This window comes from Rattus norvegicus, chromosome 18 (assembly GCF_036323735.1).
Source record: "Rattus norvegicus strain BN/NHsdMcwi chromosome 18, GRCr8, whole genome shotgun sequence".
Taxonomy (NCBI): Eukaryota; Metazoa; Chordata; class Mammalia; order Rodentia; family Muridae; genus Rattus; species Rattus norvegicus.
Window position 1 is genome coordinate 1,465,715 of NC_086036.1, and position 23,066 is coordinate 1,488,780.

At 37.1% G+C, this 23,066-nt stretch overlaps 1 protein-coding gene across 3 annotated transcripts in view; it reads right to left on the reverse strand.

Moving 5' to 3' along the window:
* Window positions 1-23,066, reverse strand: part of Rock1 (Rho-associated coiled-coil containing protein kinase 1) — a 121,859-nt gene that overhangs the window by 78,355 nt on the left and 20,438 nt on the right. For all 3 annotated transcript variants that reach the window (NR_171200.1, XM_006254401.5, NM_001389239.1), the window contains exon 2: window positions 7,185-7,266. Coding sequence is in view for 2 of the 3 variants with exons in the window: in XM_006254401.5 (XP_006254463.1) it covers window positions 7,185-7,266 (82 nt within the window). In the remaining variant the exon portion in view is untranslated. The remainder of the gene's footprint in view (window positions 1-7,184; window positions 7,267-23,066) is intronic.

Genomic DNA, 23,066 nt, shown 5'->3' on the forward strand with positions numbered 1-23,066 from the left:
GGCATGGAAAAGCTTCCCATTTCAATGTTATCTACACACATAAAACTATTAAAGTTCTAGTTCCTAATAAAAGTAGCTATAATATTCTTGCCTTTTTGTTAAAATGTTCAAACTAAAATATTTGTGTAGGTTATGACCAACAGACATATACAAAGTTAATAAATTTCTATACAGGGAAAATATATTTAATAACTTCCCAGGTCACAGTACTGCAAGACCTACTACAAAGTTACAGTCAATATCCCACCTATTTATTACATAAATATTTATGCCTACTCTACATCAGGTCCTAAAGTAATTATTAGAAATATGGAAAGGTAATAGTAACTCTGTTACTCTTGTGAGTTCCGGAATATCCAGGGCTACACAGTGAAACCTTTTCTGGGGAGTTGGGAGTGGGGAGATTCTAATTCAAAACAATCTAACATAAAAGAGATAAGCATGGTTTGTGAGGAACTAAGAAGGTATCGATTAAAGCCTGCCATGGACAGAAAACTGTTAGGAAAAAACCTGAAACATATTTGAAATGAAAGTAGTTGTTAGCCATGGAAGGTCATGAAGACAGAACATTTAAGTGATGGAACAGCAGAACTGTGTATACAAGGGCTCTGCCTAGATTAGTATGTTTGTGGTGAAGTAGTAGAAGAGACTGGGGAGCCCCAATTTGGTTAAGAAGCCTGAACTCTGTCTCTAAGTCACTTGTTAGAAAATTATCATTTGCTTGGCAGAGTGACACATGCCTTTAACAACACTCCAGAAGCAGGCACATCTCTTTGAGTTGAAGGTCACTTGATTTACATAGTGAGCTCTAGACCAGCCAAAAAGGTCAGCTTTGAGTCAAACTCAGTTTTCTATGGCTCTAGTCACCCTAGATCATTTCACCAAGGGATCAATTTAGAATTAAGCACAGACAACAGTAAAGTCCAACTTGCAGACTTTACTTTTCCAGTTGGGACTACTTAACCAAAAGGCACTCCCTAGCAGAGGGATGCTATTTATGATTCCTTTAAAACAGATCACAGCTAGATGACTTTCCCAAGTCTGTTTAAGATAACTGAATGTGTTACTGCATCTGTAAATTCCAACTACAGGAAACCTGGGCTGAATCTCCACTGTAACACAAGTCAAGAAAAGACCAGTATAATAGTCTTATTTGTTTTCCATGGCACAGCACCTTCCTATTTTTATTATTTGGGGAGGGGGGGGAACCAAGAGGATGTTAAGTATGGTCTCAACTATGCGGCCCTAGCTGTCTTGGAACTCACTGTGTGGGCTCGAACTGATCTATCTGGCTCTGCCTAAGTAATAGGATTAAAGGTGTGCATCTCTACACCTAGCTCTTCCTATCTAATAGTTGCTTGGTAAGAATCCAAGATAAATTAATCTCTCTCACACTATTGGTCATTTTACCCTCCCCTTTACATATAAATAATCTTGGGAGCTCTATAGCTTATATTATGCTAACATAGAATATTCTAAAATATGACTATTAGTCCTCATTACTAGCATATAATCAGATTTATTAAAAAATCCCAATTAATATCAAAATACACAAGATTAGGGCATGAATAAACAGGAAAACCATTAAGGATTAGAGAGCACAGCTTTTTGTCCTCTATTATCATCTCATAGCAGCACTAAGAAAAACAGAAGCAGGAGGCATATATAACATCTTAAAATGAGGGAACTTATAAAGGAACAAGATGTGGGGATGAGAATTAAGGATACTTGTAATATAAATATTCACTCACAGTCTCTAAGTAGTGCATATTATTCTTGAACATGGGGAGAAACAGGCCCATGCAGGCCATGTTCTAAAACCATGATTCTCAAATCTTTATAATGCTGTGACCCTTTAATTCAGTTCCTCATGCTGTGGTGACCCTAAGCATAAAATTGTTTTTATTTCTGCTTCATAACTGTAATCTTGCTACTGTTAGGAATTGGAATGTAAATATTTATGTTTTCTGATGGTCTTAGGAATCCCTGTGAAAAGGTAGTTTGACTCCCAAAAGGGTTTTAACTCACCAGTTCAGAATCATTGTTCTAGAGAGAAGAGAAATAAGTAAGCAATTATGTTTATTTCACTTTTGTGATCGTTTGTATATGTTTGGTCCAGGGAATGGCACTATTTGGAGGTGTGGCCTTGTTGGGAGTAGGTATGTCACTGTGGCTGTGGGCCTTAGGGCCTTATTCTTACTGCTTGGAAGTCAGTCTTCCACTAGCAGCCTTCATATGAAGATGTACAACTCTTAGCTCTGCCTGCACCATGCCTCCCTGGATGCTGCCACGCTCTTCCCTTGACAATAATGGAGTGAACTGAATCTGTAATTAAATGTTGTCCTTGGTCATGGTGCCTGTTCACAGCAGTAAAACCCTAAGAGAACTTTCATAAATAATAATGTATATGATAAAGGAAATAAGACCAAGCTTTCTACAGTCTACCCGGACAGGATAACTTCTAAGGCGCACTATCTCAGATAGACTGAAGCCAAAACTAAGCATGGGAATGCATGCCTACAAACCCAGCACTTGAAAGGTGGAGGCAAAAGGACTGAGTTTCAGACAAGCCTGGGCTACTACATAAGAAGCTCAAATAGACTTTAAAACATTTAAATTGTAATGGCTGTTCTTTTTCCTTAATTCTTTGAGCAATTATTCTTGTCCAAATTCTAACTACACCCAGGTCCAAGCACTCTACCCTAAAGCTAACAATGTTAAGAAAGTGTTTCTCTGTCATATTTATTTGGCTGCCATTTATCACATACCATTAGTGAATAACTTTGTTGGGCTAAAAAACAGTAGTCAGTAGTAAACATAGAAGACTGAGGCCTTGCTTCCTTTGCTTTTATTTATTTTTTATTTTTTGGTGAAGGAATTCTACTGTGATGAAACTATTCCACTTTGGGTGCTCTAGTTCTTTATAACTATTGCTGTCCTCTGCATTGGGAGTATTAGTAATCAGTCTGATAATATCACTGCACACTGTACTCTTTAGCACAGCTATTCTGTCAACTGCACAATAGAAATGTTTTACTACCTAACTTGATAAGAATAACCCATATTCCAACATGCCTCAAAAGGACATTTACAGTACATTTTTTTCTATTCCTGTGATACACAAAGTACATACCTGAGAACAAGTATATACTAAAATAAAAACTAAAACATTTGATACATGTGGCATTCACTATACTGCATAAGCAATGAAATGGCCACTTATGTATCCAACTGAACCACTGGATGATAAAACCAGTCACAAATGAGGCATTAAAACCTGAGTATGATGCTGGGTGTGGTGGAGAACAACTTTGATCCCAGCACTCAAGAGGCAGAGGAAGGTGAATTTCAGAATTTAAGGCCAGCCTGGTCTACACAGAAAAACCCTATCTGGAAAAAAAAACAAAACAAGAAACAAACAAACAAACAAATAAAAACCGAAGCACGACAATGTTCCAATAAAGCTGTTATTTATAAATACTGAAATCTGGATTTGAGATCATTTTACTTTCATATTATTCCTCCTTCTCCTCTTTTAACTTTCCAATTATTAAAAATGTAAAAATTACCCTTATCTTGGGCTTTAAAGAAACCAGGTTCTCACCGGGGGACACTTTTTTCTGAAGCTCTCAAGTGATAAATGGCCTCTTCTCTCTCACCTCACTTAAGACACTGGTCCCAGACGCACAACAGGTGACGTCAGTCGCCACTGTGGCTGCAAATCTACTGACTCTCAGGAAAACTATACAAGTCTTTCGTTTACTGACTTCTCCAAATTTCTCTTGTTTTAATCCTTAAAGACTTAGATGATCACTCTCTTCCATGTACCTTGCATTCTTCTGCACTTAGTTTGGCAAAACCACAATCCTATTTTAAATTGAATTCTCCAGTTATTCGAAATTTGCACTTATGCAGCTCAGCATGTCTAGATAAGCACATAAAACTGCATTTCTTATTTAAACTCATAATCATACATATCAAGCTAGCTTTAATAATCATGGAATTAGGAAATTTACTTTCAATATACACTCTAATTTCTAATATTCTCCCACTCTACAATACAGCATATGTACTGGCTATTTTTATGTAAACTTGGCATAAGCCAGAGTCATTTAAAAAGTGAGAAGAAAACTTCAAGTGAGAAAATATATTCACTTGGCCTTTGAGCAAGCTTGTTGGGGGCATTTTCTTGATTAATTATTGATTTGGGAGGGCCAGTTTGTAGTATGCGTTGCCACTCCTGGGCTGGTGATATAAGAAAGGAGTCTGTGCAAGCTGTGAGGAGCAATCCAGCAAAGCAGTATTCCTCCATTGTTTCTGCATCAGTTCCTATTTCCAAGTTTTTACCCTGAGTCCCTTAAATGATGGACTACAATGTGGAAATGTAAGTCAAAAGAAACCCTTTCCTATCTATGTCTTTGGTCCTGATGTTTTATGACAATAATAGAAACCCCAAGTAAGATGCCATATTTCACATTTTTGTGTTTTTCTCATCGCCAATAAACCTCCCACTTATTTGCACCCCCATTGCAAATTGCAATGCTGACTCCTATGCTGAAAACAAATGAAGGACTAGAGAACTGACAGGTTAGCACCATGCATGCCTGTATATGCTGAATGAATACCTTCTAGCGCATACACATATATTTGCTTTTCATCTTAACAATATTCCTATCTTAACTCAATCCCTCAACCATTATATTTTTACTAGCCTGCAGTCCATGTCCAGTAAGTGTCCCCTCTTTCTTCTAAGCTTTTTCCTCACTATGAAGTTCAAGATGGCCTCAAATGCAAGCCTCCTAACTGCAAGATTACAGGCATAGGTCATAAGCAAACTTTTCAGTTTGCAAATAATTATAAATTTTGCTGCTACTCTGGCGGGAGTACAGACATACCCTTCCTTACCACACACCTTTAATCCCTCTGGCTGGAATACAAACAGACCCTTAGACACCTTTAATCTCAAACAATAAAGGTAAAGTTATTTGTAGAAGGAAGCACCCATGTTTCAAAGTGATGTCTAATTGAGTGGCAGACGAAGTGGCAGATCAGACAAAGATTTTACAGAATTGGATATGCTCAACTCACATGAGAAGGGAGAAGAAAAGGAAGCTACTTGAGGAAGCACTGCAGAGAAAGAAAGGAGGCAGTCTTACAAGGACAGTTACAGAGAGACAGGTTGCAAAGAGAGAGAGAATGAGAAGGAGCCAGAAGACTAGAACATATTGCCAAAGTTAGTATGAGAACAATTCAGTCAGAGAATTAGAGAGAAGCTAGACTGAATCTATCAGCTTAGAGAGGAATTTGAGCCAGAATAGCTGAGTTGAACAATCCAGAACTCAGAAAGAACAAAGAAGGGTGAGCTTATTCATCAGTAAGTCTTAAAGGCTGAAACATTCTAGGCCTGATAAGACTATACGAAAGCTAGAAGGTTCTAGGACTAGGTTAGCAGACTGAGGCATTAAGCCTTGGAGATGATAATTACATTAGGGGAATAAAAGTTACCTTTACACATGCCAAAACATACACTAAGAAAAGAGACTGCCTTTCAACAAATAAAATTAGGAAAACTGGATATGTGCATACAAAAGAATTAAATCTAAGTTACAGGTTTCCTTTATTGAGATTAAACTTCTTTCATAAGATATTTATGAATATAAATTTTATTGCATTGTTTTTCTGCATCTAATAATATATATTCCCTTATTAATATACTACTATCACAAAATACACTGATTTCTGTACTATGGTAGAAACAATCAGTATGCATGATTTGTTCAAGTTTTGTTTTATTAATATTACTTTTCTTGCATTTTTCTCTAGCTTAATATTCCAAAAATGTTATATAAATTAAAATTTAAATTTAAAAGGTCACTTTAAATTTTTACTTTCATTTGACTTCACTATTTCTCTCTTAGCTAAAGTTTCTATTTATAAAATGTAGTACATGGAATATTTAATATTACAAAAGCAATAAAGTAGTAAAATTAAGTTGGGTATTGTGGCTCACATACAGAATGCTAGTTTTCAAGTGTGAGGCAGGGCACTGTTGTGAGTTCAAGGTTATCTTGGGTTGTGGTTTGAAACAAAGGAAACAGATAGAAAAGAATAGTAGATTAAAAAGGTTATTTTCCCAGTATGTCATATTATATCAAAATTATACTCTACCTTCTACCTCTAGACTGATGATCACCCCCTGCCCTTTGTCTACCACCAAATAAAAAGTAGGCCATCTTTGGTTATTTCACTATGTTCTGTAGTACAGCAATAAACAAACTGACAGAACTGTCCAATTCTTTCAGTTACAAGACATTAGCAAGAACTTTCTACCTAAAGTTTCTCAATTTAGAGAGATGGGGATGTAACTCAATGGTAGACTACTTGCACGTATGTGCAAAGAACTGAGTTAAATTTTCATGACTGAGGAAAAAAATGATTCGCAAATCAGAATTTGGTACCGAACTCCCATGACAAAATTAAAACTGATTTTGAAGAAAAATCTGACAAAAGTATAAAATAAGTAATTCAAACTCTACTGTGTAGAAATAACAAAAAGAAATTACAACAACAACAAAAAATACAACTATTTTATATGACTAAATTAAGACTTTGGAACAGAAATAAATGGGCTAGGAAGGATTTTACAATCTACTTCTTACTACAATTTTTTAAAATTCCAAACTAATTTAACTTAAATCACATTTTTAAATGATTTCAAAATCTAAATTTTTAGAAAAGAACACCTATAATAAGCATATATAAACAGCTGTCAAGGAGAAAACATTTTAATTTTATGATGGTTTGTCATATGTACCAATTTTTACCTGTAGGTTTCCAAATACAGTAATTAACTCTTTTATAAACAAAGATAGGAATCAAATAATAGTGTTAAAACTTGAATATGCACATATATACATTTTAAAATACATATTTTTATTTTAGCTATATACTTTTCATCCTCCTTTACCCAAACTACTTTGTACATGTTCTTGACAGGCATCTAAACTAGCTTCTAAAATTTCATTCACAAGGTACCTTGTTAGTGCAGCAGCTAGTGTCAGTCTTTGTACTAATATTACATAGAATTCAGATAAATAATAAGAATGCAACAGAAGGGGAAAGAGGCTTGAATATCTGATACAGTTCCATGTACAGCAACAATAAACTCTATAAAAAGTACTTACATCTGCTTAGAAAGTTGTCAATATTTTTGTTTTTTCTTAAGGCAGGAAAATCCAAATCATAAACCAAAGCATCCAATCCATCCTAAAGAAAAGACAAACAGCAGCTAGTGTTAGCACACTAGAATATTTTCTGGTTTGAATATTTAATGTCTTCTCTTCAATTTGCCTTGCGCTCATTTAGTACCCTTTACAAGGTTACATAGGGAAGAGCAAGGTTCTATTTTTTTTAATTACATATATAGCTTTTTTTTTTAACTTTCTAAATCTTCTAGTAGAGTAGGAAAATTACTAGGCTGACTTCATGTGATTATGATTCACATACTCACTTTACAAGAATATGAAATTTTACATTCCACTTACCCTTCTAAATTTATCTTCATTTCACAGGTGTTCAGCAAAGCCCTACATTTGTGACTAAAAAAGCTTTACATAATACCTAAATAATAATTAACGAAGCATAAAATTTAAACTAAAACATACATAATCACATATGAAGTTGTACACATATTTAACTACAAAAACATACTAGGTGTTCACAGGGCTTACTTTCTTAATGTACCTTCTAGGACAACAAACAGGAAAAGAGAAACAGAAGCTTTTGGCTTTTCAAAACTAAACATTTACCTATGTAAACAAGTGGTGGGCACTGTGAAAGTGTAGTAATCCAAACAACCAAGGGAATGCTTGTACTGAAACTGTATCTTGCTATATGATAGAGTAGAAGGCACAGTACAGGTAATTCTAAAATGTCTTCATTACAAAGAATTGCTCTTCCTCTTTATGCAGTTTATGATTACTATTATAGAGAACAAAGATTTTGGATCATACTAATAAAGTGATGAATTCCAGATAGGTCACAATTTTTCAAGCTTAAAAAAAATTAAACAATTACATTCCAAAGAAAAAACACACTTGTACTTATAGGCTAGTGACAAGACAGATGAAATAACCTTTGTGAGCCTGTGTTCTCTTGACTGTAAAGTGAAAATTAGCAGCTATCTCTATAACTCATATCACATTGAGACTAGGTTAAGCATGTGAAGTCCTGAATATTCCCACTTTTAGTTTGACTATAGTTTGCCTCCCTATTGCTAGGAATAACAGACAACTTATTCATTTTAGTCATGTAGTTAAAAATCTTAAGAGTAAACTCAGGTCATATTGTTAAATGCAACAATTCTGCCTGTCTTTTGCTAGATGACTGAGCTTGGTAATATACTTATTAATGAAAATCTGGCCACCTCTACCAGCTGCATCTGTCTACTAGATGTTTGGACCTACCATCAAATATTTTAACTTTATATTAAGGTGGGATGATCTATGTTTTTCAGTACCATCCATAGACATAACACAAGATGTTTTAAGAAATAAAATTAATGGAAAGATTATCTAGTGTAATTAAAGCATACACCAACTAAGGTTAAGGAGAGTTTACACACACTAGAGTAAAGAAGAGGGGCTCAGGCTTCCACTCTGATCAGTAGAAAAGCTGTGCAATACAAGCAATGTGAATATGCAGCCATAAATTAGGGCAAGAATGCCTCCCAAGTTCTATAAAATTAATATGGGGCTACAGAGATGGCCCAGTCGATGGTTAGATAATTTGCTGCTCTTCCAGAAGACCTGAGTTTGATTTCCAGCACCCACATCAGGCTTGTTACTCCAGTTTCAGGGGTTCTGAAAACCCTCTTCTGACCTCTGAAGGCATCTACCCACTCATGGTGTATACACACACATATATGCATACATAAATGTTTAAAATTAAAAAAGAATTCTGCATTTCTTAAAGGTGATATTATCATTTATATAAATCATCTTTTCTTCTGTAGAGAACCGGAGAAGAAAATAACAAAAACATCACTCTCAAAGTTCAGAAGTAAAGCAAGAAACCAAATACAAAGTACCTGCCAACTATTTTAAGTAGGGTATACATAAACAGAAAAGACTAATTTTGAGGGCTTTTAAAACCTAAGCATGAGTAAGATGAAGACAGGGTAAAGCAAAGAAGAAAAGCAAGGAGTTGGAGGAAAACAAGAGTGCTCCTGACTAGAAAGGGTAAGAACAACATGTAGGTGGTAAAACTGTAAAAAATAAGGTAGGGGACATTAAAAGTATAGCACAACAGGGTAGGAATTTGAGTGTTTTATCTTTCAATACCATTTGGAAACAAGAATTTAAGAGGAAAAAGGACAGTGACATATGACATCTTTAATTAAGTACAATCTGGCAATAAAATAAGATGACGCATTAGAACTAGAAGACATGGGTAGAAAAGGAGCAATTAGGAGGATGTTAAAAACATAACCACAGGGGTTGGGGATTTAGCTCAGTGGAACAGCGCTTGCCTAGCGAGCGGAAGGCCCTGGGTTCAGGCCCCAGCTCCGAAAAAAAGAAAAAAGAAAAAAAAAAACATAACCACAACCAGATAAAAGACTGAATTAAACATTAAAACTGAGTGCAGACAAAAACTCTCTGAATAACTTGACAGGGATGAGCTGAGAACGATTATATGTGTTTAAGAATGTTTATACTATATTTTCTAGCCTGTATGTTGGCTTCTATAAACTAGAAAATGTTTTGGACACACTAAATTAAAGGTCTCCAAGGAGCTTAAGTTACGGATAACAAAATGGCAGCTAACAATTTGAGTTTTACTTCAAACGTCTTCCCCTGCCCCCCAACTTTGAGTCACATTTGGAAGTCATAAGGGTATTTGTAGCCCGTGAAAACAGATGCAGTTATACAACAAAAGTAGATGAAAGAAGAAATAACAGAGTGAAGAATAAAATCCCCAGAAACAACGGCATTTGAGAGCTAAACAATGCAAAAATGTACAATGGGAATCACAGAGTAATAAAGAAATAAGAACCTCAAGGAAACTGAAGGAAACACTTAGAAAGAACTTAAGAACAAGGGAAATGTAACACAGAGGTCAAATAGAACTAAGAATGTAAAAGAAGCCAAATCATTTGGAATTAAATGGTAGATAGTTGTACATGTTTGAGTGACTTTTAGTGCCAGAGAACTACATACACTTCAGAAATAATAAAAATAGTTTTATATTTACACACATATTTCACTGTTTTGTTTTCCAAGTTTGCTGTTTTTGAGACAGGGTCTCACTACACAGGCCAACTGGCCTTTAACTTATGAGCCTCCTGCCTCATCTGCTAGGACTACAGGCACACTTCATAATACCTTAGTTCAACATATGTTGTGTTTTGTTTAGTTGGCAATCTGGGGAGCTCTAAGATACCTTCTCCCCATAAATATTATTAACGAGCCATTAAACAAATAAATGCACACAAACTGGACAGCGACTGAAGTAATTTTGTAGGATTATATAACATTAAGGTATACAGACAATAAGAAGTCATTCTAAAACCTGAACGAAGGAGCCTCTTTACATTATTTGCTTTTCCAACCTACCTCTGGACAGCCTATAGGGCATGGGCAACTAGCAGAATGAATTTCATTCACATATATCTTGAACCCAACAGTAAAGAATATATTGTTTATGTCTGTTTCTATCTATATGAGAGATAAGAGACCAAGGGCCTCATCTGTTTCACATAACAGAGAATGCGGACAGGTAGGCAGCAAGTGCTGTTCATAAAATTTTGCTATGTGGAAGGCTATCACAAACTTTGAGAATCAAGATGAGTTTGGGAGCAAATGAGAGATTTCACTTTTTTCTTTCCGCTCCATCCTTATTAAATTGAATATTTCCTACTTACATTGGAATTGTTATTCCCTTTAGTGGCTTCCAGGCCAACATCCCCCTAAACCCTCCCCGTCTATATGAGTGTTCCCCTACCCATTCTACCATTACCGCTCTCCCCCCAAAAATCACAGTCACTAGGGGTTCAGTCTTGGCAGGACCAAGGGCTTCCCCTTCCACTGGTGCTCTTACTAGGATATTCATTCCTACCTATTTAGTTGGAGCACAGAGTCAGTCCATGTATAGTCTTTGGGTAGTGGCTTAGTTCCTGGAAGCTCTGGGTGGTTGGCATTGTTGTTCATATGGGTTCTCAAGCCCCTTCAAACACTTTCAGTTCTGTCTCTGATTCCTTCATTGGGGATCCCTACTCAGTTCAGTGGTTTGCTGCAGGCATTCGCCTATATATTTGACATATTCTGGCTGTGTCTCTCAGGAGAGATCTACATCCGGTACCTGTCAGCCTGTACTTCTTTGCTTCATCCATCTCATCTACTTTGCTGGCTGTATATGTATGGGCCACATGTGGGGCAGGCTCTGATGGGTGTTCTTTCAGCCCCTGTTCTAAACATTGCCTCCCTATTCCCTGCCAAGGATATTCTTCTTCCCCTTTTAAAGAAGGAATGAAGCATTCACATTTTGGTCATCCTTCTTGAGTTTCATGTGTTCTGTGCTTCTAGGGTATTTCGAGCATTTGAGCTAATATCCACTTATCAATGAATGCATACCAGGTGTTTTTTTCTGTGATTGGGTTATCTCACTCAGGATATTTTCCAGTACCATCATTTGCCTATGAATTTCATACAGTTATTGTTTTTGATAGCTGAGTAATATTCCATTGTGTAGATGTTCCACATTTTCTGTATCCATTCCTCCGTTGAAGGGCATCTGGGTTCTTTCTAGCTTCTGGCTATTATAAATAAGGCGGCTGTGAACATAGTCAAGCATGTGTCTTTGTTATATGTTTAGGCATCTTTTGGCTATATGCCCAAGAGAGGTATAGCTGGGTCCTCAGGTAGTTCAATGTCCAATTTTCTGAGGAACCTCCAGACTGATTTCCAGAATGGTTGGACCAGTCGGCAATCTCACCAACAATGGAGGAGTGTTCCTCTTTCTCCACATCCTTGCCAGCATCTGCTGTCACCTGAGTTTTTCATCTTAGCCATTCTCGCTGGTGTGAGGTGAAATCTCAGGGTTGTTTGGATTTGCATTTCCCTTATGACTAAAGATGTTGAACATTTCTTTAGGTGTTTCTCAGCCATTCGGCATTCCTCAGCTGTGAATTCGTTGTTTAGCTCTGAACCTCATTTTTTAATAGGGTTATTTGTCTCCCTGCAATCTAACGTCATGAGTTCTTTGTATATTTTGGATATAAGCCCTCTATCAGTTGTAGGACTGGTAAAGGTCTTTTCTGAATCTGTTGGTTGCCGTTTTGTCCTAACAACAGTGTCCTTTGCCTTACAGAAGCTTTGCAGTTTTGTGAGATCACATTTGTAGATTCTTGATCTTAGAGCATAAAGCCATTGGTGTTTTGTTCAGGAAATTTTCTCCAGTGCCCATGTGTTCGAGATTCTTCCCCATTTTTTCTTCTATTAGTTTGAGTGTATCTGGTTTGATGTGGAGGTCCTTGATCCATTTGAAATTAAGCTCTGTACAGGGTGATAAGAATGGATCGATCTGCATTCTTCTACATGTTGACCTCCAGTTGAACCAGCACCATTTGCTGAAAATGCTATCTTTTTTCCATTGGATGGTTTTGGCTCCTTTGTCAAAAATCAAGTGACCATAGGTGTGTGGGTTCATTTCTGGGTCTTCAATTCCATTCCACTGGTCTATCTATCTGTCTCTGTACCAATACCATACAGTTTTTATCACTATTGCTCTGTAATACTGCTTGAGTTCAGGTAGTGATTCCCCCGGAAGTTCTTTTATTGTTGAGGATAGTTTTAGCTATCCTGGGTTTTCTGTTATTCCAGATGAATTTCCAAATTGTTCTGTCTAACTCTATGGAGAATTGGGTTGGAATTTTGATGGGGATCTCATTGAATCTGTAGATTGCTTTTGGCAAAATGGCCATTTCTACTATATGAAGATCTTTCCATCTTCTGAAATCTTCTTCAATTTCTTTCTTCAGAAGCTTGAAGTTCTTATCATACAGATCTTGCTTGGTTAAAGTCACACCGAGGTATTTTATATTATTTGGGACTATCGTGAAGGGTGTCATTTCCCTAATTTCTTTCTTGGCTTGTTTCTCTTTTGTATAGAGGAAGGCTACTGATTTATTTGAGTTAATTTTATACCCAGCAACTTTCCTGAAGGTGTTTATCAGGTTTAGTAGTTCTCTGGTGGAACTTTTGAGATCACTTAAATATACTATCATATTATCTGCAAATAGTGATATTTTGACTTCTTCCTTTTGACTCTGTAACCCTTTGATCTCCTTTGGTGGTCTGATTGCTCTGGCTAGAACTTCGAGAAGTATATTGAATAAGTAGGGAGAGAGTGGGCAGCCTTGTCTAGTCCCTGATTTTAGTGGGAATGCTTCAAATTTCTCTCCATTTAGTTTAATATTAGCTACTGGTTTGCTGTATATGGCTTTTACTATGTTTAGGTATGGCCCTTGAATTCCTGTTCTTTCCAAGACTTACATCATGAAGGGGTGTTGAATTGTGTCAAATGCTTTCTCAGCATCTAAAGAAATGACCATGTGGTTTTTATCTTTCAGTTTGTTTATATAGTGGAGTACATTGATGGTTTTCCATATATTAAACCATCCCTGCATCCCTGGGATGAGCCTACTTGATCATGATGGATGATTGTTTTGATGTGCTCTTTGATTCAGTTTGCAAGAATTTTATTGAGTATCTTTGCATCAATATACATAAGGGAAATTGGTCTGAAGTTCTCTTTCTTTGTTGGGTCTTTGTGTGGTTTAGGTATAAGAGTAATTGTGGCTTCATAGAAGGAATTCAGTAGCGCTCCATGTTTCAATTTTGTGGAATAGTTTGGATAATATTGGTATGAGGTCTTCTATGAAGGTTTGATAGAATTCTGCACTAAACCCGTCTGGACCTGGGCTTTTTTTGGTTGGGAGACCTTTAATGACTGCTTCTATTTCCTTAGGAGTTATGGGGTTGTTTAACTGGTTTATCTGTTCCTGATTTAACTTCGGTACCTGGTATTTGTCTAGGAAATTGTCCATTTCCTGTAGATTTTCAAGTTTAGTTGAATATAGGCTTTTGTAGTAGGATCTGATGATTTTTTGAATTTCCTCTGATTCTGTTGTTATGTCTCCTTTTTCATTTCTGATTTTAATTTGGACACACTCTCTGTGTCCTCTGTTTAGTCTCACTAAGAGTTTATCTATCTTGTTGATGTTCTCAAAGAAACAGCTTTTGGTTCTGTTGATTCTTTGTATAGTCATTTTTGTTTCTACTTGATTGATTTCAGCTCTGAGTTTGATTATTTCCTGCCTTCTACTCCTCCTGAGTATTTTGCTTCTTTTTGTTCTAGAGCTTTTAGGTGTGCTGTCAAGCTGCTGACATATGCTCTCTCCTATTTCTTTCTGCAGGCACTCAGAGCTATGAGTTTTCCTTTTACCACAGCTTTCACTGTGTGCCATAAATTTGGGTATGTTGTACCTTCATTTTCATTAAATTCAAAGAAGTATTTAATTTCTTTATTTCTTCCTTGACCACGTTATCATTGAGGAGAGCACTGTTCAACTTCCATGTATATGTGGGCGTTCTTTCCTTATTGTTATTGAAGACTAGCTTTAGCCCATGGTAGTCTGATAGGACTCATGGGATTATTTCTATCTTTCTGTATCTGTTGAGGCCTGTTTTATGACCGATTATATGGTCAATTTTGGAGAAAGTACCATGAGGTGGTGAGAAGAAGGTATATCCTTTTGTTCTAGGACAGAATGTTCTATAAATATCTGTAAATCCATTTGGTTCATGCCTTCTCTTAGTCTGTCTATGTCTCTGTTTAATTTCTGTTTCTATGATCTGTCCATTGATGAGAGTGCAGTGTTGAAATCTCCTCCTATCATTGTGTCAGGTGCAATGTGTGCTTTGAGCTTTAGTAAGGTTTCTTTTATATATGTAGGTGTCCTTGTATTTGGGGCATAGATATTTAGGATTGAGAGTTCATCTGGGTGGATTTTTCCTTTGATGAATATGAAGTGTCCTCCTCCCTTATCTTTTTTGATGACTTTTGGTTGAAAATCAATTTTATTCGATATTAGAATGGCTACTGCAGCTTGCTTCTTCAGACCATTTGCTTGGAAATGGTTTTCCAGCCTTTTACTCTGAGGTAGTGTCTGTCTTTGTCTCTGAGGTGTGTTTCCTGTAGGCAGCAAAACGTTGGGTCCTTATTGCGTATCCAGTTTGTTAATCTGTGTCTTTTTATTGGGGAATTGAGTCCATTGATGTTGAGAGTTATTAAGGAATAGGGATTGTTGCTTCCTGTTATATTCATGTTTGGATATAAGATTATGTTTGTGTGCTTGTCTTCTCTTTGTTTTGTTGCAAAACGATTAGTTTCTTTTTCTAGGGTGTAGCTTGCCTCCTTGTGTTGGGTTTTATATTTATTATCCTTTGTAGGGTTGGATTTGTAGAAAGATATTTTGCATATTTGGTTTTATCATGGAATATCTTCGTTTCTCCATCTATGTTAATTGAGTTTTGCTGAATAGAGTAACCTCGGCTGGCATTTGTGTTCTCTTAGGGTCTGTATGACATCTGTCCAGGATCTTCTGGCTTTCATAGTCTCTGGTGAGAAAACTGGTGTGATTCTGATAGGTCTGCCTTTATATGTTACTTGACATTTTCCCCTTACTGCTTTTAATATTCTTTCTTTGTTTTGTGCATTTGGTGTTTTGACTATTATGTGATGGGAGGTGTTTCTTTTCTGGTCCAATCTATTTGGAGTTCTGTAGGCTTCTTGTATGTTTATGGGCATCTCTTTCTTTAGGTTAGGGTAGTTTTCTTCTATGATTTTGTTGAAGATATTTATTGGTCCTTTGAGCTGGGAGTCTTCATTCTCTTCTATACCTATTATCCTTAGGTTTCATCTTCTCACTGTATCCTGGATTTCCTGTATGTTTTGGGCCAGTATCTTTTTCTGTTTTACATTATCTTTCACAGTTGTGTCGATGATTTCTATGGAATCTTCTGCTCCTGAGATTCTCTCTTCTAGCTCTTGCATTCTGTTGGTAATGCTTGTATCTACGGCTCCTTCTCTCTTCCTTTGGTTTTCTACATCCAGGGTTGTCTCTCTTTGTGTTTTCTTTATTGCTTCTATTTCCATTTTTACTTCCTTCACCTGTTTGTGGTTTCCTGTAATCCTTTCAGGAATCTTTACATTTACTCTCTATAGGCTTCTGCTCGTTTATTTGTGTTTTCCTGCATTTTTCTAATGGAGTTCTTTCTATCTTTCTTGAAGTCCTCCATCATCACCATCAAATGTGATTTTAAATCTAGATCTTGGTTTTCTGGTGTGTTTGGATATTCAGTGTTGTTTGCTTTGGTGGGAGAATTGGGCTCCGATGATGCCATGTAGTCTTGGTTTCTGTTGCTTGGGTTCCTGTGCTTGCCTCTTACCATCAGGTTGTCTCTGGTGTTACCTTGTTCTGGTATTTCTGACAGTGGTTGGACCGTCCTATAAGCCTGTGTGTCAGGAGTGCTGTAGACCTGTTTTCCTGTTCTCTTTCACCCAGTTATGGGAACAGAGTGTTCTGATTTCAGGTGTGTTACTGTCTAGGGTCTTCAGCTCTTCCTGTGGGTGTGTGTCCTGAGTCCACCAGGCAGGTCACTTGTAGCATAAAAGTTGGTCTTACCTCTGGTCTTGGGCCTGAAGTCGCTCCTCAGAGCCGGGTTTCAGCTCTGCATAAGGGCAACAACCAGAAGGGCCAGCTCCACCTTCTCTCAGGATCCTGTGCACAGGGGGCCCGTATGGCGCTAGGCGTTTTCCTCTAGAGTCAGAAATGTGGGTAGAGAGTAGTCTCCTCTGGCTTCCCAGGTGTGTCTGCCCCTCTGAAAGTCTAGCTCTCCCTTCCACGGGGTTTGGGTGCAGGGAGCTGTTCGACCAGGTCCCTTCAGATCCGGGCGGTGTCTGGATCGTAGCATTGAGTGCCCCTATCTTCCTTTTCCCAGAGGCCCTATACAGTTTCCTCTTGGGCCAGGGATGTGGGCAAGGGTTGGCAGTCCTGGCGGTCTCTCTTGCCCTGCAGTCTCAGCAGTGCCCACCATTCTGGGCGATGAGCTCTTTCTCCCACGGGGTTTGGGAGCAGGGAGCTTGGGCCAGGATCAGCGAGGTTTGGGCCCCAGCTAGAAACTGGAAATGCCCGGTCCCGGAGGAATTTTGCACCTCTGTGTGTCCTGAGTCCACCAGGCAGGTCACTTGCAGCAGAAAAGTTGGTCTCACCTCTGGTCTCCGGCCTGGAGTCACTCTTCAGAGCCGGGTTTCAACTCTCTGTGAGGGCAGCAACCAGAAGGGCTTGCTTGCACCGCCTTCGCTCGGGACCCTGTGCACAGGGAGCCCAGATGGCGCTAGGCATTTTCCTCTAGAGTCAGGAATGGTGGCAGAGAGTAGTCTCCTCTGAGAGATTTCTGATACAATAGACCAGTGAGACTATTTGGGGGACTTGTATTCTCAAAAGCAGTCATGTATATGACAATATTTATAAAATCATCCCACCTGTACGCCAAAGCAAAAAAAAGTTAAAAAACTAAGCATTAAAGTTTTTCCACAAGACAAGCCTAGAGAGCTGGGTGGTGGTTAAAGAATAGGCCAGCATAGAGTAAGTTCAGAGACTAAGAGGGGTAGTTTGTTTTTTGTTTTGTTTTGGATGAGACTCTTATGTGGTTTTGGTGTTTGTACATCTAATGGTGGTAAAAGAAATTTCTATCCAAACAGCTGAAGACAGACATCGGATAAAAACTAAGAGTAATAACTAACAAAGAGGTACTGCAATCGTAACGAAGCCAGGACTAGAAATGTAGTTCAATTGGTAGAGTGATTGTGTGATGTGCTGGAAGCTCTATATATTTGATTCCCAGCACTGAAAAACTGGCACAATTGCTCAAGCCCATAGGGAAAAAGGATCAGAAGTTCAAGATCATTTTCATCTACAAAGCACGTTCAAGAGTCAGCCTGGGATACATGCAAGAGAAGTGACCTTGTCTCAAAAAGCAAAGATAATACAATACTCTGGAAAGTAGAAAAAACTAACATGATTTCAAAGTTAACATACTGTAACAAATAGTTAGTTTTTTATTTTAAAACTCACAAATAGACAAAGGCACAGAAAAACATGCCTTAATTTAGAAGAATAAAATAAATGTACAAAAAGCATCCTCCAGAAAACCTAAACATTTGATTTACTAAGCAAACAAAATTCACTTCAAATGTAATACACATTAAGCTGAAAGACAAAAAGATTAAAGATTTACTAAGCACACACATTCATCAAAAGAGAGAAAAGTTCCAACAGCATCTCTTAAATGTTGTTCTCAAAACAAAGTGCAAAAATGACACTGTGTTAGGCGTCAATCCACCAGAAAGCAAAGCTATCTTAAACGTCAATGCACATACCTATGGAACTAGAAATGAAGAAGCAAAAACTAATGGAAATAAAAATACACAAAAAAATTGGCAACCTAAATAAACACTTCACTTTCTACAACTGACAGACCTAGGTAAAAGAACAGGAAACAACAGGATCTGACATAAAACATCCACCCTAAAACAAGTATACATTCATTTTTTAAAAAATGATTTATTTACTTTATTTGTATAAGTGTTTTCCCTTTTTATGTCTGTGTGCCACAGGCATGCCATGTGCAAAAGAGGGTGATGGGTCCTAAAGAACTGAATTACAGATGGTTATGAGCCACCATGTGCATGCTAGAAACTGAACCCAGGTCCTCTGAAAGAACAGAAAGTGCTCTTAACCACTGAGCTACCTCTCCAGCTTAATATTCACATTGCTTCTAAGTGCTCCCAGGTGCTTACCAGCATACTGTCTCCTTTACTTAACAAATCTCAACCATTTAGAAGACCATTTAAAAACATACAAGATGTTTTCTGATAAAACTGTAATCAAGCCACAATAAACAAAAATCCAAACACTTGGAAAATAACAGATTTCTAAGTAATTCATCAGACAAAGGAAGTCTCATGGGAAATACCAAACAATATATATTGAACTGACCAAAAAAAAAAAAAAAAAGGAGATATAGATGGGAAACCGGGAAAGAGAATAACATTTGAAATGTAAATAAAAATATCCAATAAAAAATGGAGATATGGCATACCAAAATATGTAAAATTCTGCTAAAGCAATGTTGGGGGGGAAAAGGTATACTACTAAATACTTTGATCAGAAAATAGCTGGGGGGCTGGGGATTTAGCTCAGTGGTAGAGCGCTTACCTAGGAAGCACAAGGCCCTGGGTTCGGTCCCCAGCTCCAAAAAAAAGAACCAAAAAAAAAAAAAAAAAAAAAGAAAGAAAAGAGCTGGGCTGCAGAAAAACCCAAATGTTAATTGCCAGCTTGCATAAAACAAAGAGTAAAGAATTTCAATCACAACCTGAATTTCTTTCTCCAAAAAAAAGACAATGAGCTTACTAAACCTAAAGCAAACCAGAGAAAAGAAGCTGCAGAAAACAAACATTATTAAAATTATACAGAGGAAAATATGAATATATTACTTATATAACTCCTGCCAAAAAAAAAAAAAAAAGAGAGAGATCTCTGGGGCCTGATGATTTCTCCAGAGAATTCTATAAAACCTTTTAAGAATTAACACCAATTTTAAACACTCTCTTCTAGAAAACTGGAAGAAGAGTACTTTTACCTCATTTTGTAGCCAGTAATAACCTAATATCAAAGTCAGAAGAAGCAGAAAACTACAAATCAGTATATTTTGCAAATATGGCTACAAAGTATTCACAAATGTAGACCAGCAACATATAAAGAGAATGATATATAAAAACAATTAGAGCTTATTCCAAAGATACAAGGCTTAAAAAGTATTTAAAAAGGAAACAGGGCCTGGCCAGATAGCTCAGTGCATAAAGGCACTTACTACCAAGATTGACAATCAGAGTTCAACCTGAATGATCCAAGTGATCAAAGGAGAAAAATGATTACCAGAAGTTGTCCTATGACTTCCACACATGTGCTCAGACATAGCACACACCCACACATATTAAAAACAAATTTTAAAAAGATTTTCTAAAAACTGTAAACCACTATAATTCAATAGTATGAGCAGTTTAATCCTGGCATTTGGGAGATAGAGCAGTAAGATTAGCCTCTGCTCCCTTCAAGGGAATTCAGGATCAGGGTCCAGTGAGAAGGTCCAATCAATCATCAAGAGCAATCACTGTCCTTGTAGGGTGTTGGATTTAGTTCACAGAAGCCATATGGTGGCTCACAACCACTTGTAACCAGTTCCAAAGTATATGATACCATCTTCTGACCTCTGTAGGCTCTTACACATATGTGTTATACATATACATGTACTCAGGCACATACATATACACATTAATTATTTTTTGTTTTGTTTTTTTAAGACAAGAGTCCCTCTGTGTAGACCTAACTGCCCTGAACTTGCTCTGTAGACCAGGCTGGCCTCAAACTCAGGAGAGATCCATCCATGGCCTTTACCTCCCAAGAGCTGGGATTATGCCATTACCATGGCTTGTTTGCTTCTTAGTGACTATTTTATTTTCATTTTATGTGCACTGGCGTTTCACCTCCAAGTATGTCTCTGTAAGAGTGGTAAATCCCATGATCTGGGGTTACAGTTGTAGGAATTTTGTTGTTTTGTTTTTTTAATTCAAAGCTGTCCAAGGCTACACGAGACCTTGTCTCAAAAAACAAAACAAAACCCCTTTTCTCCCCCCCGAACCAGGTTTGTTGTTGTTGTTTCTTTTTTCTGTGTAGCTGTGGTTCACTCTGTAGACCAGGCTGGCCTTGGACTCACAGAGATGCACCTGCTTTTGCTTCCCTAGTACCCGTATTAAAGGTCTGTACCACTACTACAGACTGGCTCATTAAATTTTTAGAGAGAAAAATCACCTGGTTATGTTAACAGATACAAATAATGCATTTGAAAAAGTCCAATATTCACTCAAGAGAAATTCAGAAAACTATAGTTGACTTTCTCACTTGATAAAACATTCTTTAAAGCAAATCTCCACTTATACAAATGCATTCCTTCAAAGATGGAGAGTCTAGAGTGAGACATTTCAGTTATCAGTTTTGAAACTTGCAGCCAGTTCAATAATAAAGGGAATTAAAAACACCACATAGGCTGAAACAGAATTAAGCTTATTAACATTTATAGGTGACCCCAAACAACAAAGAACTAGTGGTCTCAAAAGATTAACATGCAAAACCTAACTGCATTTCTAAATATTAACAATGAGCACTTGAAAATGAAAATGTAATACTATTTATTATACATCTGCTCACATAAGAAGGGACTACTTTAGTATTACAAAAAAATCTAACAGGCAAGAGTCCTAAGAGGACTAAGATTCAACTCTACTCACAGAGGATCCCATGCACTCTTCGGGCCTCAGAGGGCACTGCATGACAAAGGTACATACAGGCAAAATACCCACATACATTTTTTAAAAGGTTACATTTTTAAAAATTTTCTTTAAAAAAAAAACTAACAAAACATGCAGGCTTTATTCTAAAGAAATAAAATAAAATCACAAAATGCCAACAGAATAAATGTTTAAATAAATGAGAATAGTTAATATGGTGTTCATAAATCAAAAAAGAAACAGACCTCAGTGCTCCCAAAATAGTAATCACTATAGATCTAATGCAATTCCTATAAAATCCTAACAAGCATTTTCACAGCGATGGTCACATTTTTAAAGTAATATAGAAAGGCAAAGAACCAAATAGTAGCAATAAAATTTTGAAACCACTTTAGCCAAGTTTTAAGACTTATTGCATAGGCATAATAATCAAGACTCTATACTATTCACAGAGGGACAAAGCTGAAAATAGACTGGGGTTGGAAGAACACCAGAAAAAGACCAATAAAGCATAACCAAATCATTTTGCAGAAGAGCAATTCAATGGATGACTCTGATACAACGACAACAACAACAACAACAAAAAGGAACTTCAACTTAAACTTCACAATTTACATTAACTAGATGATTTAAATGTTAAATTAAACCTTTAGGGAAAACTAAGGTAAAATCTTTGAGATCTACAGCTTAATAGAGACATCTCAGACATCACAAAAAGTATGACCCACAGAATGAAAAAACAAAACCAACACACCAGTCTTAATCAAAATTAACACTGCCCTCCCAAATACCCAGGTTAAGGGGTTTTAAATATGAGATTTGAAGCTGGGCAGTGGTACATGCCCTTAAGCCCAGCACTCAGCAGGCAGAGGCAGGCAGAACTCTGGGAGTTCGAGGCTAACCTGGTCTACACAGTGAGTTTGAGGACAGCCAAAGCTACACAAAGAAACCCTGTTTCGGGGAGGACAAAAAGTGATTTGAAGGAGGAAATGGTAAAGGAAGATTTTTATTTAGGGAGAGGGAAGATAAATACAGAAAAAAAGAGGGAGTAAAATAAAAACAAGTAGAAAAGAGAAAAGGGTAAAATTAAACAAAACACATTTTACTGTTGTAAAGATGTCTGAAAAGTCTTAAGGAATATTATCTATATACCTAAAATTACATATAATACATGTAAGTCTGTATTTACATAGATAGTAAAATTCCCCATCTGGAATGAAAATGCTCCCACAAGAGCCATAAATTAACAGAACCCCAGTAGCAGGCTGAAACGCCCCCTTTTGTTCATCAGGATTGTCCAAGAAATTCCAAAACATAAACTACTGCTGTTGCCTTTGGTTGCCTTCCAGGGATTAAAGGTTAGTCCCTACTGCTGAAAATACCATTTACTTCAAACACAAGACCCAATGGATCCTGGCTTGTTCTGACCCAAAGGCCTCAATGCTGAGGATTTACTTGTTATCAGAAGGTACAACAGAAGATTCCAATGGAGAGAAGTAACAAATAGTCCTACCCAGCTGTGTTGGCTATAACCTAGCATGGCACCTAAAGGATACAACAGTGGCATGCATACCTTGGTGGTAACCAACTATTCTCTA